This window comes from Talpa europaea (genome assembly GCF_964194135.1).
Source record: "Talpa europaea genome assembly, chromosome: 14".
NCBI classification, from domain to species: Eukaryota; Metazoa; Chordata; class Mammalia; order Eulipotyphla; family Talpidae; genus Talpa; species Talpa europaea.
In genome coordinates this window covers 91,974,687-92,001,127 of record NC_140082.1, presented here as the reverse complement: position 1 = coordinate 92,001,127, position 26,441 = coordinate 91,974,687, and the positions used below count along the sequence as shown (strand labels likewise).

At 61.8% G+C, this 26,441-nt stretch overlaps 1 protein-coding gene across 1 annotated transcript in view; it reads right to left on the bottom strand.

Moving 5' to 3' along the window:
* Window positions 1–26,118, bottom strand: part of ALPK3 (alpha kinase 3) — a gene marked incomplete at both ends in the record, with an annotated part of 30,996 nt that extends 4,878 nt beyond the window's left edge. The window contains 9 exons of the mRNA XM_084254112.1: window positions 38–185; window positions 568–2,527; window positions 9,501–9,683; window positions 10,227–10,633; window positions 10,943–11,724; window positions 12,217–12,334; window positions 20,172–20,293; window positions 22,234–22,272; window positions 25,985–26,118. Of these exons, the coding sequence (XP_084110238.1) occupies window positions 38–185; window positions 568–2,527; window positions 9,501–9,683; window positions 10,227–10,633; window positions 10,943–11,724; window positions 12,217–12,334; window positions 20,172–20,293; window positions 22,234–22,272; window positions 25,985–26,118 (3,893 nt within the window). The remainder of the gene's footprint in view (window positions 1–37; window positions 186–567; window positions 2,528–9,500; window positions 9,684–10,226; window positions 10,634–10,942; window positions 11,725–12,216; window positions 12,335–20,171; window positions 20,294–22,233; window positions 22,273–25,984) is intronic.
* Between the last annotated feature and the right edge of the window lie 323 nt (window positions 26,119–26,441).

Genomic DNA, 26,441 nt, shown 5'->3' with positions numbered 1-26,441 from the left:
AGCAGGCAGGACCACGGCGGGCGGGGCCTGGGCTTACCTCCTGCCCACCTCGCCCACTGGGTGTTGGTCTTTGGCCCAGGTCAGGACAGAGTCACTGAGGACGTTGAAAAACTGGCACCAGAGCTTCAGGCTGCCAGAGGCGTCAGGAAACTGCTCCACCCGGATCTTCCGGATCACCTGCGGGGCTAAGAGTGCGGACCGCTGAGGAGGGGCGTGCAGAGACCCGGGCAGGGCCTGTCCAGGGCGGGCCCTGGCCCCCACAGCACCGGTCTCGGCCGGGAGCCTGGAAGCCGGGGGACCAGGTCTGCATTTGCCGCATTCCAGGCCCCGCTTCTGCCTGCAGAGGGGCTGGGGTGAGGCAGGGGTGGCTGGCCCAGGGCACCCCCATGGCAAGAGCAGCTCGGTCACTGGCCCAAGGGGCAGGGCAGGACATGCAGCAGCGCCAACCCCCCGCCCCGGCCCCCGGCGCCCAGGCCAGGGAGGCTCGCACAACCTTCATGAAGGGGCTGTGACAGACCCAGGGTGTATGCCGGGGTTGGGGGGTGCAGCCCTGCCCCCACTGCGTACCTTTCAGCAGGTCCTGGGCTTTCTTGGGCTTGGTCTCCTCTGGGGCCAGCTCTGCATCCGGGTCTGCAGCTGGGGGGCTGGCGCCCGGGTCTGCGGCTGGCTCCTCCTCGGCCCTCGGCACCTGCAGCGTGTCCGCCTTCCGGCCTTGGGTCGGGGAGCGCTTCTCCCGCCCCGGGGGCCCCGGGGACCCAGGCGCCAGGCCCTTCTTGGACCCCCGGGGGGAGACAGTGGGGCTCTCCCTTTCTTCAGGCTTGGCTGTCTCCCCATCTCCTGTGGCTCTGACCTGAGGGAGAAATCTCTTCCTCCGGGCCCCCAGAGCTAGCTCCTGGGGTGTGGCTGCGGGGAGGCCAGTCAGCGCCTCCTCACGGGGGGGCTCTTGGGCTCCGCTGGCTGCTGGGAGGGGTCCCGGCACCCCCGCCACCCCGGGCGGCCCCCCACTGCTGCTCTCTGGGGAGGTGCCCAGGGACCCGGGCCCCTTGGAGAAGACCACGGCCCCCTCCCCACCGGACCCCTCCCCAGTCAGGCTGGGGCTCCCCTCCCCCACCACGATGGCGGGGACGGCGAGGGTGCGGGGCCCGGGGCCGCGGGCAGCACCCAGCGCCTGGCGGCCGGCCTGCACCTCCTGGTCCAGGAGGCCGGTGAGGCGGCGGGAGGTGCAGGGGCTGAGCAGCAGGGTCTGCGCACTCTGCACCAAGTGGTTGTTCTCCACACGCTCCAGGATGCGCCTCGAGGTGCGGGGACTCAGCCCGGCCACCTCCATCGCAGGGGCCAGGGCCCCGGGCGCAGCTCCCCCCGGGCACTCTGGGTCTGGGCCCCCTCCGCCGGCCTCGGTGCTGGACAGCTTCAGCAGCAGGAGCAAGTAGTTCTTCAGGGAATCTATGAGGCCGGGGTCGCAGCTCAGGGGGCGCGGGGGGCGGCTGTCTGGTCCCGGGGCCCGGGCCCCCTGGCTCCCGGCCACCACAGTCTCTGTGGGGCAACTCTGAAGGGGGCCCCCCGGGCCCAGGTGCAGTGAGGGGGCAGAACTCAGCAAGGCCTGGTCCCCAGAGGGCAGAGAAGCCGGGGTGCTGGACAGTCCCTCCTGGGAGCGACTGGCCCGGCCAACTCCAGGAAAAGGGGGCAGAGCGGGCACCCCTGGCTGCAGACCGGCTGGGGGAGAGCCGCCCCGGGCCTCAGACAGCGCCTCGGCCCGCTGTGCCTCCTCCCGGGGCAGCTGCGACAGGCCGTCTTCTGGCCTGTCCTTGGCCTGGGCTGGCCTCACGGGCTCTCGACCAGGCTGCTCCACGTCCGCCTCGGGGGGCCGCTGCCCCGGGAGCACGAGGCTCCCAGCCAGGGGACCCAGCGCGGTCTCCTCAGGGTTCCCGGAGGCAGCCACAGCCACCTCGGCACATCTGAGCGTGAATCCCGGTTTTTCTGGGTCAGACGACCCTTCCGGGGTCCGTTCACAACAGTCAACCATCCAAGGGGTCTTGGGGTCCTCTGCAGGTGGGAGCTCAGGGGCTCTGGGCTGCAGGCTGGGTCTGCACCCCGACTCCTCCTCCAGCTGACTGTTTACGGCTGTGGGTATGCTGTCCTCGGCCTGTGTCCTCCTGTCCTCCCTCGTCCTCTCCTCGGCCTGTGTCCTCCTGTCCTCCCTCGTCCTCTCCTCGGCCTGTGTCCCCGCCATTTCCCACATCAGCGCACCCTCCGGGGACCTCCTGTCTGGCTCTGGCTGCTCATTCTCTCGTGTCACAATGTCCACTTGCTTCTTCCTGTCTGCCGGGGTCCTCTGGACTGTCCGTGCTCTGTCACCCTGTGTCCTCCCATCCGCCTGCTTCTTCCCATCCATCCCTGTGGTCCCCTGGCCTCTGGGCCCCTGGTCGGCAGGTGTTGGCCCATCCACCTCAGACTCTGTCTCCATGGACTCGGGGCCGCAGCTGCCGGTAGGTGAGGCAGAGGCCGCAGGCACCTGGGACTCCTGGACCTATGAACACAGAACAGAAGCAAGAGTCTAGCGGCGTGAGCCAAGGGCCCCGTGCGACTGCAGCCAACTGGCCCGGCCTCGTCCAGAACTCTCGATGGGAATCCCACCGCCTGCTTTCCCAGGCCAAGCCCCTCAGCCCCCCACCCAGCCACCCTAAGCCCTTGAAAACATCCTGCCTTTCCTGAAAGACCCTGCCCAGGTGTCATGTAACCTCTGACCCTGCATCTAGGGAGTGCGTCTGCTCCACAGGCTTCTGGACAATCCCCCGGCTAAGCATGCGGCTGGACCATGGGTGGGGCAGGAGCATGCGTGAGGGCATGGGACAGGGGCCCACGCGGGCATCACTGCCAGGGCAGAGTGAATGGGGTCCCCTGCCTGGCCACTGTGGGGGACAGCACGGTGCGTCCAGAAGGGAGAGCAGCTGCACATGACACCCACAGGCCAGCAAGCCCTGTGAGGCCGCTCTTTGAGCCACTGTTTCCCCAGTGCTGTGCTGCCCCAAATGGGGCTCCTGCCTCACAACTAACAATGTGCCATGTTAGCGCTGTCCCCACTGCAGAGATAAACCCGCCATGTGATTCATCCGGTGTCAGATAGAAATTAAGTTCAGGGTTTGGAAGCAGGTGTGTTTGGTTTCAAATCCCACACTCTTTGCTCTCCTATCACTTAGGTACAATTAAAGGGCCAGTTTGGGGGCCTCCCTGGTGGCACAAGGGGTTAAGCCCAGCACTGTGAAGCTGGCCACAGCCTCTGCAGCATGAGTTTGATCCCCGGCCAGCCAGGGAGCTACCCACATGGCGCGGCAGACCTCTCCTGTCTCGCCCGCTGCGCCCCTCAGCAGTGTATTTTGGTAGATCCGCCTGTTCTGCTCCCCACTCTGTCTCTGGTGAGTCCTCTCACCCTCCCGCACCTCTGGCCTGCACCCCAGCTTGTGTGCATAAATAAATAAAATAAATCTTTAAAAAAAAAAATATTCAATCAGCATTTAAATTTCCCTCACTATTTCCTGTTTTAAATAGTTGGCGTCCTAAGTCAGGAAGCAGATAAAGTCCACATTCATCCCGTCTGGCCAATGTGTCCAGCCAGGTCACCTTGGTCCACAAGCGTCTCCGTCCTTCGTCACCCTTGCAGTCTTCTTGGCGACCATCCGGTCACCTTGTAGAAGTCTCCATCTGCGTGTTACGGTTTCATGTGCCCCGCGCCACTCGTATTTCCCATAAACTTATAGTTGAGTTTGCCGTCATGAGCTATTTCGGATCTGTTTCCGTAACAGGAGTGTGGGCTCATATTGCATCACAAAATAGTAAAAATAACGCAGCCTTCAGTGGGTCACTGAAGATTTTGGTCACCGCGCCAGGAGCGAACGACCCATTCAACATCTCAGTTTGCTCTTTGCTCTTCCTCAGTCGGCATAAACTCTGACCCCACGCTCCCGCCTGCGGGCCAGCAGAAAAGTCAACCTCACCTCAGCAGAGTAAAGAATTTGTAGTCAAAATAAAGTTTCTTGGAAAGGGAAGAAATAGTTTGGTGACTATCACGTTCCCCTCCGACTTTGACGGCCGGGAAGACACTGACAATCAAAGTGCTTTGACGCCAGGAAGCCAAGAACCTTCTGTTAGCGCCTGACTTCCCAGCGCGAGGAGCTCTTAATGCCAGCATAAGATGGGCACACTTACGCAGAAAATGCTGACTCTGCACGGGCGCCTGATGAAAACAGAGCTTTAGCTAAAGCTGTTTCCAGCCCCTGCCACCCAGGCTGCTCAGCCCCGGGTCCCCGGGAACCCACTGTCTCAGAGTCTCAGCGCCCATCTCTGTCCCCACTGCCGGCTCCCTGAGCCCAGCTGCCAACAGCTGCATCACGCCTGTCGCCAAGAATCCTAACCGGTGCCCACGACGCCGGCCCCGCCTCTGCTGACCAGCCCGCTGCAGCCAGCAGCCTTTCCAAAACACCTCTGCCTGCGACACGCCCCTGCTTAGAAACCTTTCAGTGGCTTATCAGCACTCAGGGGATAAGGCTAAAAGCCCTCGCTGACAGAACAAAACGTCTACACACATTCTCCCCCGGTCAAGGTATGGGGAAACAGCCCTGGCGCCGCCTCGGCAGATAGCACCTTGGACTCAGCTGCTGGAGCTAAAAATACTTCATCTCTGTGACCCAATGATTCCACTCCCAGGAATTCATCCTACAAACAAACTTTCACAAGCAAATGGACTTGCATGCAGGGACATTCATGGCAGCGTAGTTCGCAAGGGCAACAGGCTGCAATCACCCCAGCTCCACCTATGCCACGCGGCCCCCCGGCTCCCAAGGAATAAAGTAAAGGCCGCCCATGAAAGCAAAACACAAAATAAAAAATGGAGCGTGCAAGCTTCGTGGGGAAAGCACAAAATACGTGATCCGCCTGTGCATGAGCGGAGAGGAGAGCGGCCCCGGGAGGCCTGCGGAGCTGCCCGAGGGCCGCGGGGACGGGAGGGGAGGGGAGGGGAGGGGAGGGGAGGCCCCGCTTGCTCAAGCGCAGGCCTGCTGGCGAGCAGCCCCCGAGCAGCCCCTGAGCAGCTCCAGAGCAGCCCCCGAGCAGCCCCCGAGCAGCCCCCGGCTCGCCCTTCCTAGGGGATGCATTTCCCCGTCAATCCGAATGATGTTTTTGCTCAGTGTAGACCTAGAGACTCTCTCTCTCGACGGTTGGGCCATCGTTGCGCTTTCACGCCACGGTTTCTGACAAGAAATCTGCGGTTGTGTGAGCGTCACTACACGTAACCTGCCTGGTTTCGCTCACTACTTTGGAGACTTTTGTCTTTCGTTTTCAGCAACTTGATTGTGATGGTTCTCGATGCGGAACTGGGCGGGAAGGGATTTATTTGGAGTTTGCTGAGTTGGTGTCTTTTGCCAAATTGGAGACACGTCTGATGCCTGCAGCAGTGATATTTTCTGCGGCACCACCCCCCCCCCACCGCCCCATCTCAGGAGGCTGGCGCTGGGGGCCCCTCTCTGCTATTCAGAGTGAGTAATTCCTGGCAGCCTGGCCTCAGGCCATGGACTCTCCCCGGTGCCTTTAGGGTCATCACGCCGGCCAGCAGGGCTATTTCAGTTACTGCATTTCTCAGTTCTAAAGTTAATGTCCGGTTCTTTATATCTTGTATTTCTTTGCCAAGACTTTCTACCTTTCACTTATTTCCAGACGTACCCCCTACTCATCACGTCGCTGCGGGAGCTGCTTCCGGGTCAGGCAGGTGCAACACCCGTGTCACCTCGACGCCGGCGCTCCTCAGCCGTCCCCCAGTGAGTCTGGATTTTCCCTGATGTTCCACATTCCAAGTCATTTCTTTTGAATCCTGGACATCATGACTCTCAGGAGACTCCAGTCCGTAAGTAACCCCACGAGGGGTTGGTGCTCCTGGCTTTGCCCCCGTGGTCGTGGTCAGGGTGCGCGATCCTCAGCCCCCCGCGGCAGTCATCTGGATGGCGAGTCCGTTTTCAAAGGTGTCTTTTCCCCAGGCCTGTCCTGTGTGTGCCACCCCTGGTCAGCTGGCACTTGGATGGGCAGATCTCAGACGCAGGTTTGGGTCACCAGGTCAGAGTGAGCTCTCCGTCCATTCGGAGCCTCTTAAAGTCTGGGGTGGGCTGTGCAGGACCAGGCGGCTGAACAGCTCGGAGGACCCTTGCCTCCGGCCTCCTCCCTCTCCAGAGCCCCTGACTTCCTGCTCCCCGGGGCTCTTTCTCAGACTTCGGGCCACATGCCCCTCTCTGCCAAGACCGTCAGAGGCGAGGACCGTGTGCTAGGGCAAGGTGGAGACTTTTTTTTTTAAAGATTTATCTTTATTTTTATACAAGAGCTGGGGTACAGGCCAGAGGCGTGGGACAGTGAGAGGATCCACCAGAGAGACAGGGCGAACAGACCGAAATCCACTGCTGAGGGGAGCAGCTGGCGCGACAGGAAAGGTCTGGTGCACCCTGTGGGATTCTCCCTGGCCTGCCGGAAATCGAACCGGCTGCAGACAGCTTCGCAGCGCTGCGCTCAACCAGCTGCGCCACCAGGCGAGGCCCCCAAGGTGGAGATTTCTTTCCGAGGAGAGCAAGAGGGTAACAGAAGTCCCTCGTTGGGGCCACAGGTCCTCGAGGGCTCAGATTCCTGTGGCCTCCACCCGCTCACTCAAGAGAGCTGTTTCCTGGCCCTCACACCTGAACTCAGGGGCCTCCCGAGCCCCCTCCCCGACTGATGGTCACGCCGCTCTTCCTGTGTTCAGTCCAGACCGGGGCCACTGCAGGCGGCTGTTGATGGTGGCCACTGCCAGTTCAGAGGCCTCTGGATCCTGCACAGCTGTCTGCTGCTCTCCGCTTATGGAAGCCACCCCGTGCCTGTTGCTATGTTTCCAGCGGCCTTTGATGGCGGGTGCAGGATGGCGCTGCTTAGTCATAGTGACTGACCACGTCCGCTCCTGCGTTTTCAGCTCCCGATTCCCAGTTGGTTCACTTTCAAGTCTTAGCATTTTTTATAGCTTCCAGTTCTCTGCTGGAATTTTTAATCCCGTCTTGTTACCTTTTTGAATCTATAGTTTTTGTTACAGACTTCCTTTCGTATTGAAAAAAATGCTATTTCTACTTTCCCTACTATGGTACGTCCAGTAATAAATCTTACCCACACTGCCAACCAGTCTGGCCTCTCCCCAGGTCCTACCCTAACACCACCCCCCCCCCCCCCCCCCCCGCCTGGAAGTGCACTTTGGTAAAAGTTAGTATATAAAGAATCACCCAGAGCCTCCCTAGCGGCCTAGGGGCTGAGTCTCAGCACTATCACCACTGCGGCCTAGTTCGATCCCCAGCCAGGGAGCTACCCACAGGGCGCAGCAGACCCCTCCTGTCTCCCCGCTGCGCCCCTCAGCAGTGGGTTTCAGTAGATCTGCCTGTTCTGCTCCCCACTCTGTCTCTGGTGAGTCCTCTCACCTCCCGCTCTGTACCTCTGGCCTGCACCCCAGTTCTTTTACACACACACACAAAAGAACCCTAAATTAGTAGACAAGGGTTGAACATCCCACGAATGACCTTGGGGAACTGCCTACTTAGTAATAAAAATGGAGGCGAGGAATGCTACACCACACACACAGGTGAATTTAAAAGTCATCAAATGAGAATTCAAACACAGAAATTATTTAAACCATACAGATTAATCCTAAACCTTAGAACAGGAAGGGAAATAAAGATACTACAGCCGAAATGGCGAAAACATGCATATTATGGCACTTTTTACAACCAGAAGATGAAGTTATTTTTTTTTAAAGATTTATTTTATTTATACAAGAACCGGGGTACAGGCCAGAGGCGCGGGAGGATGAGAGGATTCACCAGAGACAGAGTGGGGAGCAGAACAGACAGAATGACTGAAATACCCTGCTGGGGGGAGCAGTGGGCGAGACAGGAGAGGTCTGCTGCGCCATGTGGGATTCTCCCCGGCTGGCGGGGATCAAACCGGCACTGCAGAGGCTGCGAACGGCTCCACAGCGCTGCACTCAATTGCCTGCACCACCAGGGAGGCCCCCAGAAGATGAGGTTTTCAGAGAATTTTCAGAAGCCGTGGGGAAAGCTCAGGCAGGGCTGAGAGGTGAAGGAAGCGGAAGGCAGAGCCGAGTCCCAGCGACTCAGGTGAGCGCTGAGACCCGCACACCCGTGTGAGCGAGAGGCGAGCCCGCGCAGGCGCCTCGGGACGTGGCTTTGAGGCGGGTTTGTTCTCTCCCCTTTGAATGTCCAGGTTCCCCACGTGCCCCCCACCACACTGCTTCTTTCAGAACCAGAAAAACACGTGGGTTTTTAAAGAACTTTTGGTAGAATGAAAATATGAAGAACCAATTAAACTTAGCTGTTACTAAAAAGCAACAGTTGCAAAATAAGCACAGAAGTTAGGGGGCTGCCTCTTTCCCAGGAAGCACTTCACAAGTTTAAGTACAAAAAAAGAAACCTGGGCCTCCCCGGTGGCGCAGTGGTTGAGCGCTGGGTTGCGAAGCTGCCTGCGGCCTCTGCAGCAACGGTTCAATACCCAGCTGCTCCCCGGCCACCGGAGAAGGATCCCGCATGGCGCGCAGACCTCTCCTGCCGCCCGCTGCTCCCCTCAGCAGTGTCCTTCGGTCCTTCTGCCTGCTCTGCTCCCCGCTCTGGCGCTGGTGAATTCTCTCACCCTCCCACGCTTCTGACTGTACCCAGTGCTTGTATAAACAAAACAAATAAATAAATAAAACAATAAAGTCAATCATTCAATCTACATTTAAAAAAAAAAAAAAAAAAGAAACCTGCAGAGGCAGGAACCAGGTGGACCCCGGGACGGGGAGGGTGATCCCCCGAGGCCCAGAGCCGGATCCTCTCCCCTTGGTGGCCAGCCTGGGCTTGCGGACGCGCTCCCCGGGCCCAGGAGGCCGTCCCCGCACGAGGCCCCGCGGCCGGCCAGTGTCCTGCCAGCCGAGCCAGGGTCTCACCACCCCAGCAGCCCAAAGTCCAAGGCCAAGCAGGAGGGGCTGGTCACCCACAGACTCGAGAGCCTGGCCGGAGGAGCACCCCACGCCAGAGCCCCTGCACTGCTGCCCCCCAGATTAGTTCCAACACCCACTGAAAAAACCACGTCCGCACCCCCGTACGCTGCCCCACAGGGCTCCCCACAGAGCCCCTCCTCTGCTCCTCCCCGCTGCCGTAGGCCCCGCAGTCACCCCGCAGTCACCCGTCCCTCCTGGCCCCTCCCTGCCCTGCATGTCCCCGCGTGTCCCGAGGGGCCGGCCATCCCATCCACGCCGTCTCGCCCCCCTGCCCTTTCTCCCGCGTCCAGGGACCCAGGCCCCTGCTCTCTCCAGCCCAGGAAACAGTGTCATCCCCCGCGAGCCACGGCCGTGCCGCCCGGGCGGCCCCTTCTGGCCACAGGAAACACAGGACCCCAGGGCAGTGGGAATTTGGATCCGCAGCCACTTCCTACCCCAGCACACCCCAGGGTCTCACCCTCGCCTCCCGAAACACGCCGACGTCCTCGCTGGGGCCCACGGCGGTCACTCTGCCCCCCGGCACAGGAAGTGCTCCTCCACGTGGTCCTCCTAGCTGCTCGACACCGTCACCCACGCGCCCCTCTCGAAGCGGGGTACCCATGGCCCCGTGCCCTCTGTTGGCCCTGGTACCCAGCGCCTCCTGCCCCAGCGAGGCAGCTGCCTCTTCACATCAGGGGGACCCCTGGCCCCTGCCGCTGGTGACTTGGTCCCTGGCAGGCCCCACCTGTGCTCAGCACCCCAGCTCCGCCCTGGCCCGTGGTTGCACCTCCTGCCCCAGCCCCCAGGGTTGGGGGGGCTGCAGGAGGGGTGCACCTGACTCCAAAATTTTAGATGAAACCCAGATTGACCCAGACTTCCGCCCGCAGACACTTGCTATCTGTGAAACCTTCTAACCGAGACCCGCCGCCACCACAGCTCTCCCCGATCCACAGCCCTCACGCCCCGCTGCTGCAGGGAAGTCACGGAAAACTCTCCTCTGGCCCCCCAGCGGGACAGCAGGCTGCCGCCCATACCTGGTATGTGGAGCCGGGGGAGCAGGCCTGGTCCCTGCTCCAGGCCACCACCACCTTCCCTCGCACCCACCCCCCCAGCCTCCTCTAAGTAGCCTGCTGCTCACTGGCTGCGAGAATCCCCACGAGGGCAGCTCCCCGGCGGCCTCCAGGACCCCAGCACCCACACGTACCTCTCTTGGGGTCCTGCGGCCTGCTGGCCCCTGCTGGGGGCTGTCTGGAGGGCCGTGTCTCCGTCGGGTGGGGGCGGTGGGCACGACGGCAGAGGCCTGAGGGGGGGCCCTCCCGAAGCTCTGGGCCCCAGGCTCTGGAGCATGACTTGGAGGCGCACTGGGCTGGCTGGTGGTGCCCGGCTCCCCTTTGGGCTTGGGGGGAGCAAATCTCTTCCTGTTGAAAGGCCGAATCGGTGGGGGGGGTGCGGCAGGTGTGGGCTGTCCAGGGGCAGCAGGCCCCCCGCCATGTCTGGCCTCACTGGATACCTTCCCCGAGGGCCCCTCCTGATCCTGAGGCCTGGCTCCTCGGGTGCTTTCCACATACAAGTCCTTCAGGGAGAAATACATGTCCTGGCCAGGGCCAGGGGCTAGAGCAGGGGCTTGAGTAGGGCCAGGGGCTGGGACTGGGGCTGGGACTGGGGCTGGGACTGGGGCTGGGGCAGGGACTTGGGTAGGGGCAGGGGCAGGGGCAGGAGCAGGGACTCGGGCAGGGACAGGGGTGGGGGCAGAGACTGGGGCAGGGACTTGGGCAGCAGGGACAGGGGCAGGGACTCGGGCAGGGACAGGGGCTGGGGCTATGGCAGGGGTAGGGGCTAGGGCAAGGGCCTGAGCAGGGGCAGGCCCTGGGGCAGGGGCAGGAGCAGGGAGGTGGGCAGGGGCGGGGGCCCGAGCAGGGACAGGGCCATTCTGGGCCTGGTCTTGAGCGCCCGCAGCAGGGCCTGGCTTCCTGGCCCTCTCTGTTTCAGCGGCCCCGGGGCCCTGTGCGGCCCTGCCTCTGGGCTGCGTCTGAAGTTGCCCCATGTCCCGGGGCCCCTGAGGCCCGGCGGAGACAGGCTTGTCTGAACCAGGGACACAGTTTTCAGAAGGGCGGCTTCGCGCTGTCTGCTCCGCCTCTGCCTTCCGCAGACCTCGCTCAGGCTGCTCAACCTTCTTTTTCTTCTTGGCCCCGGACTCCTTTTGGGGGGCTCCCTGAGGACCCCGCTCCATGGTCTCACAGAGGTACGTCAATAGGCCCCCGTCCGCAGCCTCCCCATTCTCAGGGGTGGTCTCCCCGTTGGTGGTCACCCCTCCGGAGGCAAAGCTGTTGACCAGGCCCAGTCCTGGAAGCTGGCCAGGCTCTGTCTCTCCCTCCTGCCGGGCCGCGGGGGGTCCTGCATCGGGCTCCCTGGGGCCGGGGGGCCCTGGCGCGGCCGCCCCGCTCAGCCGCCGCTTGCGCTGCAGGCGGTCAGGACTCAGCTTGCGCAGCGAGTCGGCCTCGCCCACGGCCTCCCGGCCCTGCGTCCAGCCCTGCTCCAGCTCGCGTAACTTGGCCGTGGCCTTCGTCTTCAGCTCGGCAAACCAGCGCTGGTGGATCTTGTACTCGGTCATGGTCCCCACCTCCAGCACCCCCGAGCAGGACACGATGCCCTTGATGTTGCGGGCAGAGGCCTGGTAGATGGCGGCGTCTTCTTCTTGACACCTAGAGGCAGGGGCGTGAGAGCGCTCCCCTCGGCCCACAGCCCAAGCCTCGGGACAGGACACGCCTCCCCGCCCCAACCCTGCCGCTTTCCGGCTGACGATGTCACCACCTGAGCACCCCCCATGACAGCAGAGGAAACTGAGGCTGGGGCAGCCACCAAGGTCGGGCTGTCCCAGGAGGGATTAGACTTGGCCCAGGAGCGCTCTCGGCAGAAGCAGGTGACCGCACGGCCCCTGCTGAAATAAGGATGACACGGGAGCTGTTTCTGGCAGCTGACCTCATGGAAAATGCTTCTCTGGGTCAGGCCCTCTCTGGTCACCATCAGCTGTCTGGCTGTCAAGAGTGCTCCCTCCGCCGCCCCTCGTGCCCCAGACACGGGCAGCTGCGGTTCACCAGGTGGTCAGCTCAGCGGCACAGCCCCTGAGCTCCAGGCCGGGCTGCGTGTCTGGCTGTGCTGCCCTGGGGTGGGCTGGCCGGCAGGCGGCCCCTCACCTGTAGAGCTGCAGGCTGTGGCGGTTGCCCTGGTGGGTGATCTGGTACTTCGGCAGGCCGCAGTACCGGTCCAGCTCCTTGTCATCCTTGTACCAGGTCACCTCTGGCTCCGGGTACCCTAGGAAGGAAGAGGGACTGGGCTGTGGGGAGGCCATTTCCACACCAGTGGGGGGTGAGACCAGATGCCAGGGCCTCCCCAGGCCACTGGGGACACTGGACGGCTCCGTGACGGAGTCGGGGCTGGGCAGACACGCCAAAGGGCCCAGCCTCCTTCTAGAAGTCAGCCCCGTCTGGCCAAAACTCCCTTTCCAGCAGCTGGAAGGTAAAGATGGAAGAGACACTTCCTAGCCTCCTGGCGAGAAGCGAGGAGCTCCTAGCAAGCCTCGGATGGGAGTGAAATGCTGCTTTTTTTCAGTGGCCGGTTCTCTGTCCTCACTCTGGTGACAGCTGTGTCCTCCCGCCCACACGCTCCACCTCCACTACCAGAGCCCTCCTTTTGCCCCATGTTTCTGGTTGTTCTGTCATTTCACGATACAACTAACATCCGTTCATCCACCCATCACCCATCTAGCCATCCGTGCACCCCATCCATCATCCCTGTACCCCCATCCATCATCCAGGTACCCCCATCCATCTGTGCACCCCCATCCGCATCCACCTTCCCATCAAGTGTGTCTGCCCAGCCCGGCTCGGGGTCTGCCAGCCCTGCCCATAATGCGGGCACCAGCTGTGGAGAGTCGCGTCTCCTTGCTTCCCTGGCCGCAGCTGGCCTGTCCAGCCAGGGACACCCAAACCACCTCATCCAATTCAATTCTCTCACCCAGAATTTGGGGACTAGGCCTGCCCTGTGACTGGCTGTGGAACTGTGAGGGGCCAGAGGAGTGGCCATGCCCTGCCGCGTGCAGACAGCCCTGGCCCGCAGTGAGTGGGGAAGGCAAAGCTGGTGCTCACGACAGAACAAGGGGCAGGAGAAGGACGCGCGCCCCAAGGCTGCTCCACCCCTCGCTGGGGCTGCAGTAGTGGTCAGGTCCACCAACAGCCAGCTGGCCTCTCCAGCAGATGTCTTAAGCTGAGACCAACTGATGCGCAGTATTTATTAGAAATCAAAGATTCCTAACACGCTCGCCCTGGAGGACCCGGCGTCTGCTGACCTGCCAGCCGAGGGTGTTGTCCCTCGAGAGGCTCCACAGACTGGGTTTCTGCTTCCGGGGCGGGTGTGCAGCAGGAATGAGGACATAGGCCCCTCACAGGCAGGCGCCACCTGGCCCAGGCCCTGCTGTCTACAGGCAGAAGCAAACAAGCCTCCCGAGCCCCCCACCTCCGCAGAGCCGCATAGCCCACCCCCTCTCGCGGGTGCTCTGCCACCGCCCTTCCAGGGATGGGGATCGCATCTTCCTCCAGCTCCCGCCCTCACGCTCCGCTGCCTCCTTCACAGAAAAAGGCTTCAAAAGAGCTGTTGGGCCTCCCCTCCCACCCCGGCTCCACTCCCTCTCTGCCAGCGGGCCTCCTGCCCACCATGGCTCCGAACTGCTCTGGTCTACACCGCCTGCCTGGCACCGGCAGACCCTGGTCATTCTCACACCCCATCCACCCAATCTGGCCGCACCTACCCACTTCCCAAAGCCTGGCCCTCCTCGCTCCTGCACGCCACTCCTTCCTCCGCGCTCCCTGCACCCTCACCCCTTGCCCTGGCCCCTCTCGGCTGGCCACTCTCCACTGAGGTCTGGATATTAGGTGCCCCGCCTCAGGCAGAACCATTTTGCATTCTCTCGCCACACAAAGGGGGCTAACCCTGCACCTCCAAATATGCGTGTGCTCATGATTCCCCTCCCTGTTGTCATTCGAGGGCACCCCTGACAGTGGCGCCTGCAGGTCCAGTGGCATCGAGGCGACCACGACCCGAGTCAAACTCCATCCCTCTCCACACTGGTTCCCGCGGATCCCAGCACCAGCAACTGCCAGACACGCAAGGCGGCCCCGCGTTCCTCTCTTTCCTCTCGTCCACCCAGTCAGCCAGCCCCGCAGACCCTCCCTGCACAGGACACTGGGAGGCTGGCCACTTCCTGCCATTCCCACCACCTCCCTGGCGGGTCTCCTTCGGAGCCCCGCGACCTCCTCGCAGTGGCTGCCGTCGGCTGCTCTGCGGCCCTTTCTCAGAACAGCAGCCAGAGGGCCTTAGAAAATGGGGGCAGGAAGGGTGCTCCTTAGCTCCAAAAACCCCAATAGCCCCTCCGTGCTGAGGCCTCAGGGTCTGAGCCCTGGCACCCCACTTTATCTCCTCGGCCTCCACCTTGCTCACTGCTCCCAGCCACACGGCCCTCGCTGCCTCGGGCTCAGCCAGGGCATCTGCTGAGCATCCTCCGGGCAGCCTCCCTACTGCCCCACAGTGAACAGCACCCTCCTCTTGGTCCTGCCCCCGCGCGCTTTCCTGCACACGCATGTGGTGTCACGCAGGCATCCCTCCAAGGCCGCGGGGCTGCACCCTGGGCCTGGCTCAAGAACCATGTGCCTAGGCCAAGTTCACATGCACGAAGCTCCCCACAGCAGTGAGGGAGGGCAGCCTGGATGGGGGTGCAGGGGCGGGAAGCACCTCTGGGCATCTGAATGGCCCTGGAGGCTGGGCAGGATTTCCAGACACGTGGGCTCCCCGCCTGCACCTCCTTGCCCCTCCTGACCCCACAACTGGCTGGTGGTCTGCTCCCCCGACCCTTGCTCTACACAGGCAGGAGCCGTCCCTCCCCTGCAGCTTCACCCCTGCCACCTGCCTGGTCCCTGCTGCCTGCGAGGGGCGGGCCCACAGGATGACTCGGTGAGAATCTGCTGGCTGCGCCCATGGGTGAGGGAGGAAGGGAAGGAGGGAGACGCCAACAAGAGGTGGGTGGGAATAACAGCGGGGCGGGGAGGAGCGGGAGGCGAGGCTGCAGCTGGTGGGCCGGGAACAAACTCTGGGCAGCCCCCACTGTAAAGTGAGCCCATGTTTCCACTGTGAGCTAAAGGCCCTGGTTACATCAGCGCGCGTGGCCGGCGGCGGCACAGGCGTCCTCACTGTCCCGGGCGATGAGCTCATCTCTGCGCGGGCCCCCTCGGAGGCCGGTCCAGGGCCTGCCCCCAAGGGCCTCGCCTCCGGGGCATCTGAGTCCACGAGGCTGAGTGGAAGGGGGCAGGGCAAGGAGGAGGACACGAGGGGACCCCCCACGTGGCTGGGCCCAGCCTCCATGCCTCCTCAGGAGTGGGGGCCCCGCTCGCAGCTGAGGGCTCCGAGGCAACAGCAGGTGTTGAAGCCGCTGCTCGTGGAGGAGATGTGTCCTGGCCCCCGGGCAGTGCAAACTCTGTTTCATTGCCCTGTGCGGGTAGCAGACGTGCTCGCCCAGGAGTGCCTGGCGGCGGCGGGGAGCTCGTGAGCACACACGTGTGCACGTGGCCGTGGCCGGAGAACCACGTGGTTCATGTGGTCCTGGAGCCCAAGACCTTGCCTCTTCCTTCACACACGGAAGCAGACCCGAGTGGGACCAGCTCGGAGAACTGCAGCTTCACCCCCGACCCCCACCCCAGGCCGGAGAAGCCCAGACAAAGGCAGTGACGAGTGCGTGTCCAGCGGTCTCAGAAACCGTCTAAAGAGAGCCTCCCTCTGGCGAGTCTGACAGGCCTGTAAAACAACTGCTGAGCTTCCCTGAAGACTCACACAAGAGCCGGTGTGAAACCCAGCATTTTCATGTATTGTCTCATCTAATCCTCACGAAAAATCCCCCGGGGAGGGTGCTGTTAAGAACCCCAATTATGGAAGAGGAAATCAGCCCAAAGCCATCAGCTGGTAAGTGGAGGACCCAGGCGCCCACCCCTCTCTTCCAGGAAACAGGCGAGCTGGCATTTGGTCCCCACTTCACACCGACGGAAAGGGAGTGACGAGGTGGTTCACCCAGGCTCACGAGCTGGCACCTATCTAACAAGGCCCTGGCTTCCTTACCCGTCTGTCAGCGCTCCTCTCACTGGGGGTTCAGAACCAGTGCGGATGTGTCTGCCTCCAGCGGTCATTACATTTGATTTCTTCAGCAACTTGGTTCTGTCTAAACGCTCAGAATTGGGTGATACCATCTGCCCCCAACAAGTGCTTTATGCTGAGAGCCCATCCAGCCCCCCAATCCACATCAATCCCAGAAAGCCTTTCCCTCCAGTCAAGGCCTGGAAGAGCACCCACAAGGGAGGGGAGTGAGTCCTGGAGGAAGGGACGGAAAAACTCTCTCTGCCGACAGTGTCACCCAGTCACCCCACAGCAGACATCTGAGTTCTGAGCCCTCCGCCTCACCAGAACTTCCACTTGGCTGCTTGGTCTCTCACATTAACCCTTATCTGACAGTCCAAGATCCCTAGGTAGCTGAGGAAAGCCTGTGAAGAAAAGATTAAGCACCAAAACAATTAACTAGAAAGAAGGTGATTGGAAGAAACATGGGCTGTGCAGGGAGAAGGCACATTTAGTCTCAGGGAGCTAAGAGAAGAGATTACATTCATGAAAAGAACTGGATGCTACAGAAAAGGATTTTAGAAGCACACTCAGATGCAACCTTAACAGAGTCCGAAGTAGAAGCTTGCAATAATAACAGAAATAAATGCTGGGGATATGATAATAAAGTATAGAATGGCAACTACAGTTAACAATACTGTATTGCATATTTGAAAGTTGCTAAGAAAATAGATCATAAAAGTTCTTATCAGGAGGAGAAAAATGTGTAGCTATGTGTGGTGGTGCGTGTTAATTAAAACATTCCCAATAGTGGGCCTCCCCGGTGGCGCAGCGGTTGAGCGCTGGGTTGCGAAGCTGCCCGCGGCCTCTGCGTTGCCAGTTCGATCCCCGGCTGCTCCCCAGCCACCAGAGGAGGGTCCCACATGGCGCGCAGACCTCTCCTGCCGCCCGCTGCTCCCCTCAGCAGTGTCCTTCGGTCCTTCTGCCTGCTCTGCTCCCTGCTCTGGCTCTGGTGAGTTCTTTCACCCTCCCGCGCTTCTGACTGTACCCAGTGCATGTATAAACAAAAAAACAAACAAACAAACAAATAAATAAATAAAACATGCCTCTATAAAAAAAAAAAATAAATAAAAAAAAAAATAAAACATTCCCAATAGAAACAAATATTAAGTCATTAGGTTGTAGGCTGAAACTCATGTTATGTGTCAGTCATACCTCAATTTTTTTTTAAGATTTATTTATTCATGCATACATACAAGAACCAGGGTACAGGCCAGATGCGCGGGAGGGTGAGAAGATTCATCAGAGACACAGCGGGGAGCAGGACAGGCAGATCTACTGAAATACACTGCTGAGGGGAGCAGCAGGCAAGACAGGAGAGGTCTGCTGCGCCATGTGGGATTCTCGCCAGCAGGCCGGGATCAAACCCATGCTGCAGAGGCTGTAGACAGCTTCACACAGCACTGTGCTCAACCACCTGCATCATCAGGGTAGGCCCCATACCTCAATTTTAAAAAAGAAATGAAAATTTCAATAGAAAGGTTGAAAGGTAACACTGAGGAAATCTCCCAGAAAATAGAACAAAAAGACAACTACATGAAAGGGGAAGAAAGGATAAGAAAATAAAAGAACAAAACAAAGGGAGCAGATAATACATGACAGGCTTCCAGAAAGAGCAGAGGAAAAGGACAGAAGGAGTCAGCATCAGCCATCTCGGGTGCCCTAGGACAAAGAGCTTGTAGAGTGAAGGAGTGCAAGATGCTAGGATATGAGACCACTTTGAGAGGCATCCTTGGTTGTAACAGGTCAGACACTGTTACGAGCTTCCAGATACAGAAACCAGGCTCATGAATCAGGACTCCAACTGCCATCCTGCTCTGGACAGCAATGGGAAGCAGGAAGACAATGGAGCAGTGTCTTCAAAATACAGAAAGAAAACTCAGAGTTCTATACCCAGCTAAACACCCCATCAAGAGTAAAGAAGGGGAAAAAAAGGCATTTTTCTAATGTTTTTGGACAGCTAAAAAACAAGAATTTAAACCGAGAGAGAAAAAAATGTGGACTATAAAAATTCATCACAGGCCCAAGGTAAAGGGGACCCATGGGATGAAGGTGAAGAGTCCCCAGGATGACCTCTGTCCCCAAGACAGAGGGCAACTGAGTCACAAGGGACAGAATGACTCAAAGGAGGGGCAGGTCGAGAACTGGTCCCCATAGCTGCTCCTGCGCATCTTTAGGACCTGAAGAAATCATTGGCGGATACTGGAGTTCAGTAAAAGCCAGAGAGTGAACCAAGAAGGAAGACACAGGGTTCAGGAGATGGGTCAAATCCCCGAGACAGGCAAAGTAAAGGGCCGGGACACCAGTTGTGCCTCCAAGGCCGCAGTTCAGGCAGAAGAGGTGAGATCTCCAAGGCGTGACTCCAAGGAGAGCAACTGTCCTAAAAGGTTCATAGAAAGTATAAGAAAAGGTAGCAGTGGAGGCTCAAAAGCTGACTAAGCAAAGAAACAAGGAAAGTACTAACTTTAGGGAAAACAGAAATAAGAAATAAAATCATGGTGGTGACAATGTTCGGTTACGAGTATCGCATAAGCACAGTAAGGGAAACAGTAAACACTGATTTGAGCAAAAATTATGAAATATTGAGAAGTGAGGGGCGGGGGTGAAAATGCTGGTAACGAGCGCTAATCTCCTGCCTACCCTGCAGGACTGGGGGGCACCTGAACTTGAAGACTCAAGAGCCAGCAGCAGCCACAGAAACGCCACATGCTGGAAGAAACAGCTGACACAGCCCAAAGCACTTGCTTCTGGGATGACAAACTGGCAAAGCCACAACTGTATTTTGACATATGCCTGCAAAGTACCAGCTGAAGTCTTGAACTACATGCGTGTGTTAACTTGCTGAAATAAAAATTACTTTTCTTTAAAAAGGAGAATTCAGGAATTTATAGAGGAAATAGCAGAGTCATGAGCAAGTCCAGATTTTCTAAAAAGTCCTCAGAGCCACAGTAACCCTGGAGATGCGGGCACAGCGGGCACCACAGACCCGGCAGGAAGCAGGCAGCTCCCCTTGCTGCTGCAGACTGGCGAGCGCCACATGGGCTCCAGTCTCTGTAAAACCCAACTGATAATAGCACTTGTTTCACAGTGTTGTGCAAGAATCCAGTAATACTGTCGGGGGCACCGCACACACGGCATCACGCACAGGCTGGGCAGGCTGGGGCCTGGCCCTGAACAGCCGTGTTCTTAGGCTGGAGCGCAGCGGTCTAGAACAGCGGCTCCAGAATCGCGCATGGGAGCCGTCCCTGAGCAGGAGCAGGGCCACAGTCAGGCCCAGCAGCAGCAGCTGGTCACCTAGAGGCCAAGGCGCCCCCCAGAGAGGGGATTGCCTGGGCCCCTGCACCTGCTGCTAGCACAGGTCCCCAGCTGAGGGCCCTGCAGGCCCTGAAGCAGGTCGGGTGGGCATTCAGAGACTGGGGCACCTTCCCAGCGTCCTCGCCCTTCCCAGGAGAACCTGCACTTCTTATTCCTCCAGCCTGAAGCCCCCGCATGGAGCTGAGCGCCGTGGGGACCTAATAGTCCCCCTTCCCGTGGCCCTCGGCACCTAACCTGGCAGGACCGCCCTTTGCACATCCTTGTCTCCGTCTCACTACTGCGCCGCTGTCACATCCTTGACAGACAAGCCGCCGAGAGGTGACATCACCTGCTTAACACTCCGGCGCCCAGGCCCAGCGCCCCTTGGCACCCACTGCACTGGAGTGGCCTTCCCCTCAGGCCCCAAACCACGTGGTCACAACTTGGGGCCACCTGGGGAGGAGCTGGGAGCTCTCACTTTGGAGAGCTGCTCCCCTTGGAACATGGAGCACCGTGCGTGCCAGAGCCACCACCTGCGAGATGTACCACCCATGCAGAGCACCCCTGGGGGCACACAGACACCCCCTCCGCTCCTCCAGACCCCTGGGGCCTGCTGCTAGGGAGGAACCGGCGGACTCGTTACCTGTAACAACGCAGGTGAACTTGACGTCGCTGTCCTCAGACACAGCCCGGGACTTGAGCGTGGTCTCAAATATCGGCTGGGTCTCCTCTGTGAGCTGAGCGATGATGGAGCAGAAGGTGCTCCTGGAAAGGCAACGGGCCATTCAGAGCAGCCCTCTCCCCATGCCACCCCGGCACCGCCTGGGCAGCCGCCCCCTGCCCGCCCAGCCTCTTCCCGAGGCCGCGCACCAGCACCAGAGCAATCCTTGTGCCGGAGCCTGGGCTCGGGGCCAGGGCAGGGGCGGGGCCAGTTCCCCAGGACTGAGTGGGGACCCAGACCCATCACAAGAGGCGGGGGTGGCACCTGCACAGCCCAGACTGCCAACCCCATCCCCATCCTGTCCTGGGGGCTGTGCGTCACCCTCCACCCCGATCTCCGGGAAGCACGTGCAGGGGAGACACTTTGAACAGGCCCAGCCTCCAAGATGGAGACCCCAGCATGGTGGAGCCTCATCTCAGGTGAGGGGGCAACCCCAAGGACATTTGGGGCCAGGGGCTCAGGGGCCTCTCCTAAAGCCCCTCAGCTGTCAGCACAGGCTCCTATAGACAAAGAAGCCAGCCGAGGCCAGGTCTACACCCAAAGGTGCTCTCTTCCTAGGGGATCACACAGGAGGCTCCCATGAATTCTGCCCTGAGCAGGGCGGCATCTGCAATGGGCATGGCTCCACCCCATTTGTCCTGGACGGCACTCGTCCTGGGTCTGGCTGCGGCTCCAGGACCCACCCGGCCACCAACCACAAGCAGACCGGCCTGCAAAGCCAGGGTGTCGTGCCCACGTGCCCGCCACCCAGGTCCTGATCTGCCCACCCCTCGGCCATGGTGCTCAGTGCCTGGGGTGCTCTCTCCTGGCCGTGAGCAGGCCACCCTCCACAGACAGCAGGGACAGGTGCCCGGCGTGAAGCTAGGCCACGAAGCCAGTGACAAGCCGTGCCCAGCCCACTGCCATCTCTCCCCCACGGAGCAGCGGGGTGCATGCAGGGCAGGGTGGAGAGCAGAGGACCCATCCACGGGGCTGCCTTCTCCGAGCCTCGGCCGACCGGGCCAGCCCCTGCCTGCAGCACCTTTGCCTCTGGGCCCCATCCCGCCCTCTAAGCCCCTGGGGCATGGGAGGGACTCCAAGCCCCTGCCCGCAAGGACACCCCCGTGCAGAAAAGTCTGCCCCCCCACCTCCAAGTCCCTCCAAGCCTGTAACTTCAGGGGACCTTGGCCTGGTCACGGGGCTCAAGAGAACACCGGAAGCAGCAGCTTCTCTGGGCTCTCCGGGGCCAGCCCTGGCCTGGCGCCTCGCCACCCCTCCAGCCACCACACTCTCCTCCTGGACCCCACCTTGGATTCGCTGTGAAGCCCTGTCTCTGCCATGAGCCCCGCGGGACAAAGATTCCTCAGCGTGCCCCCATCAAACACCCACAGACAGGGTGGTGCCACCGCCCCGTGGACGTGATCAGCTCTTCGAGATCTTTCTCTGTGGCGAGGGGCTGCAGCCAGCTCCCCAGCTCTATCAGTGTCTGGGTGAGGCTTGAGGGGTCAGGAAATGTCCCCACTGAGGTCACCACAATCAGCTCAGCCTGGGGTACAGGGCAGGCCCCAGCAGGGGAGCAAAAGGACCTTCTTCACTCAGCGGCAAGGCCCACAGGCCCAGTGAGACCACCACCACCACCCCCCGCCCCGGTCTGCTGTGGCCGAAAGAGCTGGAAAAAGAACTCCGGGGCCAAAGGAAAAGAGGCTGTAGGGGCTGCCACCGTGGTCAGAAGATAGGACCAGATCTGGGTGTGCGGGCACAGAAACCCCGGGTCCAGGGCGGGGGACACCGTGGGCTGGTCCTGCGGCCTGTTCCCAGGCAGGCACCTCGGGGACCCCGCCTGTCCCTGGGTCTCTGCCCTCTTTCAAACAGCCCATGCAGCCCGGGCTCCCCCCGCCACCCCTCGCCCCATGCAGCCTGGCTCGTGCACCAGCCACCACCCAGAGGCCCCTCAGCACCCAGGCCCAGAGAAAAGCAGTCCGAGAAACAGAATGTTCGCCTTTACCTTCCAGAGCCGGGGGGCGGCAGCCGGCTGCTCGGTAAGCTAAGCAAAAACAGCAAATGGAATCATTAGGCCGAAAAGCGAGGAGAGAGGACGTGGGAGTGGCCAGCGTGCGGAGCGGCAGCGGGCCGCCCTCGGGCCCGGAGGCCGCGCTAGTGAGGGGGCCCAGCCGGCCCGCCGGCCGCCGGGAGCAAGTGGCCTCTGCACCGGACGCCAGCGCATCTGAAACCAAGAGCTCGTTAAACGCAGCAGATCCAGGAAGGTGGTTAGGCGGGAAGGAGGCCCCTCGGGGCTGCGCTCGGAGAAGGGGTGCCCCGGGCACGGGGGCACAGTCCCCCAGATGGGGCTTACCGCTGCCTGGCCCGTTTCCCCAGCCCAGGCCAGCCAGCCTGGGGGCAGCTCCTGCTTCCACCGTGGGCCTTGGGGAGCGGAGTCCCCATTCCTGGAAATCCCCTAGCAGATGGGAAGGAGCCCGGTGGCTTGGAGGAGGCCCATTAATGTGTTAACGTCAGGTTAAAGAGCCGCGCAAGGCAAACCAGCTAGGGGTGAAGACAGGAGAAAACAAAGCAGTTAATTCAGCAGGAGCCGGGTCGTTCCCGGCTCCGTCAGACCAGCCGCGCCAGGCCTGTGCCCGTGGCCCTGACCCCTCCTGCCCGGGGCAGCTGACCGTGGGCACCGCCAGGGCCTGCAGAGGCCCCCGCCGCGCGAGGCCCCACCGCAGACCCTTCGTGGAGACCCGGCCCACCAGGCAGGAGTCACACCCCCTCGCCTCTGTCTTTCCCGAGAGGTGCCTCAGGGGGATCGATGATGAGGCCCCCACTGCCCCCACGACCCCCACGAGCCACCCCGTCCACACTGCCCCCAGGGGAAGGGCTCTCCCGCTCCAACAGCCGCTGGCCTGCTCCACGCTCCCTCAGCGCCTCCGCGCAAGGAGCCTCCCGCCAAGCGGGCTCTTCAGGCCCGTCTCCTCCGCCGCCCCGCTCCTGGGTGCACGGGCCGCACCAGCTCTCCCCCAAGCTCAAGGCCGCCATTTCGGACTCCCCTGCACCCTCTAGCCCAGAGTCCAGCCGCAGCTGCTGGCCCTTCTTCCTCCCTCTCCCCGCGCCCCTGCTACGGGGCTCCGGGCCCGACCCTCACCCCTCCTGTCTCACCGACAGCGTCGACTGGCCGTCGAGGCCCCTCGCCCACGCCCGCCACCGCTCTGGCCCCCCCGGGGGGGGCATCCACTCTGACAGGCCCGACTCTCCCACTAGGGCCACGCCCCTTCCCGGCCTCAGAGCCAGCCCTGGTCCTCCCGCTAGCAACGTGCTCCTCCTTCCTTCTGCTCCACCCAGTCCTGCCCTCTGGGCTCCACCAGGCTCTCCAGAGCCTCTGGGCCCCAGCTCAGGGCGCTGGCATGGGCGCTCCACCTGCTCCAGGGAGAAAGAGAACAGGGCGGAGGAGGGCGGGCAGGGCGCGCACCTTCCAGCAGGACAGCCTTGCGCCCGGGAGCTGCTGTTCCTGGAAGGATGGGGAGGAGCGGAGAGTGCAGCGGCCTCTCCGGGGTTCAAAGCCCCTGGAAGCTGCCAGAAGCCCCTGCCTGAGGCATCTCCGCCCCTCCCTTGGGTCTGGATACCTCCCTGGGAAGGAGGGGGAGACTCAGCCCCTTGACTCAGGCGGGAACCCAGGGGCTGCAAGGGGGCTGGGCCAGGCCCCCGGCCTGCTTTCTCTAGGCAACCTCTGCCGGCGGCCAGCGGCCAGGTCAGGTGGAAGGCGGAAGACCTGCCTGGCCCCCGCTGACCGACCTTCAGGGGGCAGAACCAGGGGCACCAAGTGTGGGGCTGAAAACCTGAGAGTCCTTCGTGACACCTGCATTCTACGGAGCGGGAATCAGGGCCCAGAAGGGAGAGAAGGGGTTGGGGGCTGGCCTGGAGGCTGGGGCCTCTCATCTCTCCTGCTTCAGATATTCTGGGGCATAAAAGGCCCCAGAAGCCCTGGCCTGATGCCCGCCTCCTGCACGCCAGGGACGCCGTCTGGCCCCACCGAGCAGAGGGGCTGCAAGCGGCCAGGAGCGGCCTCCGGGAACCCTGTCTCCACCTCCTGGGCCTCTCCCACCCCTACAGGCAGGTTGTGGGGGTACCTGCTCCCAAGGAGTGGCTGGCCTCACGGGATAACCGGGCCTGTCCCCTCCCCTGTCCCCGCCCCCTCCACTCATGGCCTCCTTCTGCCTCTGCCCAGAGCTCTCCTGGAGGCCAGAAATGCCTGGCCTCTGTGTCCCTTAGGACCTGGGGGTCTGTGGCCAGCTGGCAGGAGCAAGCCCAGTCTAGAAAGCCCGCCCCCGCCGGCTCTCCACACGCGGGGAGGAAGTGCCTGAGTCTGGCCTGCGGGCTCCTCGCAGGCACCCGCCGTGCTCCAGCAACGTGTGCCACTCAGTTCACACTTTCCTGCCGCCGGACCGCCCAGTGGGGGTGGACACGACGGGGGTGGACACGGCTGGAGGGTGGATGTGGCGTCCCCCGCCTCCGTGCTGATCCCTGGCCTCCCTGTTCTGTCTGGTTTGCTGCCCAGGCCCTCTCAGCAGGCCGCGTCCCTCTGACATGTCTGCTGGGGCTGACAAAGGCCAGACGCGGAGGCACAGCCCTGACAAGCCCGTGACGGCGCGACAGCGTGAGGCTCCCGCCGGCTGGCCGCGGCAGCCTCACCAAGGCCTGAGCAAACACCCGAGTTTTGTTCCAGGTTCCCAGAGCCGGTGGTGGGAGGAAGGGCCTGCTCCCTGGCAACCCGGCTGTGCAACTGACTCAAGCACCAACACAGCCCTCAGCTCTCCCCAGACATGTGACACCATTTGACGAGTTTTAGGCAGAAACCGGTTCCGGTTACATTCGAACTTTTCCAGCTCCAAGGTCAAGAGCTCAGCCAGTCCGCGGGGAAGCGCCTGGGACTTTTCCTGAACGTCCTTGGTGCCTGTTTAGTGCTGCTCTGGGACGCAGGCGAGTCTCCAGGCGGCTTCCCAGAGGCGTGGCTGCTTTCGGGGTAACCCGCCACGGCTTCTGGGGCACAACCTCTCCCAGCGTCACATTTCCTGCTGGAGGAACACCGGGCTGCCGGAGCGAGCGGGATGGGCCGTCGCCATGGGGATGCGTGGGCCAGCGCCTGTGCCCGGGGCCTCCTCTGTGGTCTCTGCCTCGCCGTCTGGGGGCAGCCTGGCTCCTCAACAAGCTTCCAAGCCCCTCTACCTCTCGGGGAGAGAAGTGCCGGCCCTCACGTCCACCCTCGCCTGGCGTCCCTCTCCCCACAGGCCAGGGCAGTTGGCCCTCTCGCGCCTCAAGCTGGGGATCTTCAGACAGGGCCAAGCAGCCCCTCACCAGCACCCCAAGAGACCCTGGGGGACCAGTCCTGGGACGAAGGAGAACTTAACTGGCACAGGCTCACTTCTGGTAAATCCTGGGCCCTTCTCCCAGCTAAGCAGCCTCACCAGGGCGACCTTCCCCAGCACCCCCGCCCGGTGAATGCTCCCCTCCTCCCAGCCAGGGAGGAATTCCAGTCCCTCTGGCCTCCTTGTTGCTCACTATGGAATCCGAGGAAGCAGGGAGTAGCTGGGGCTGTGGAAGCTGATGGGGGGGGGGGGTGGCAGCCAGCTTCAGACCCTGTGAAGCCACCCAAAGGAGGGTCATTCTCCTCTGCCGAGCCTCCCTAGCCAGAGGCCTGCGGCCCACGGGTCCAGGCCCTGCCCTTGGCCTGGGGCCAGTGTCTCACAGTCCATCCCGGGCCTCACCTGGTCTCGGGCCGCACGCTGAGCAGGTAGCTTCGGCTGGCTGGGCTAGGAGTCCACACCGGCCCCTCATCCTCTCCGTCGCCCCCCGACCCAGCCCTGGCCGCCCAGCTGCGGGGCCCCTTCCGCGACCCCATGCTGCCGCACCCTGCCAACCCGCCGCCAGCCTCTCCCCCTATTTATAGCCGGGCTGCCGGTCACCTGCTGCTGTCCCTCCCCCGCTGGCCCGCCCCGGGCCCCGCGGCCCGCACCGCCCCCTCCATGCAGGCCTCGCCCCTCTCGTGGCCTGAAAGCCTCCTGCACCTGCCCGCCTGGCTCCCCACCCGTGGCAGACAGCTCACCAGCCTTCCAGAAACTTCGCCAAAGAGAAAGAGCAAAGGAGCCGGGGAGCAGTCCCGAAAGCCTGTGAGGCCAGAAGAAAGGGGGCCCTGAGGCGGGTGGACACTCGGGTGGGTTCCAG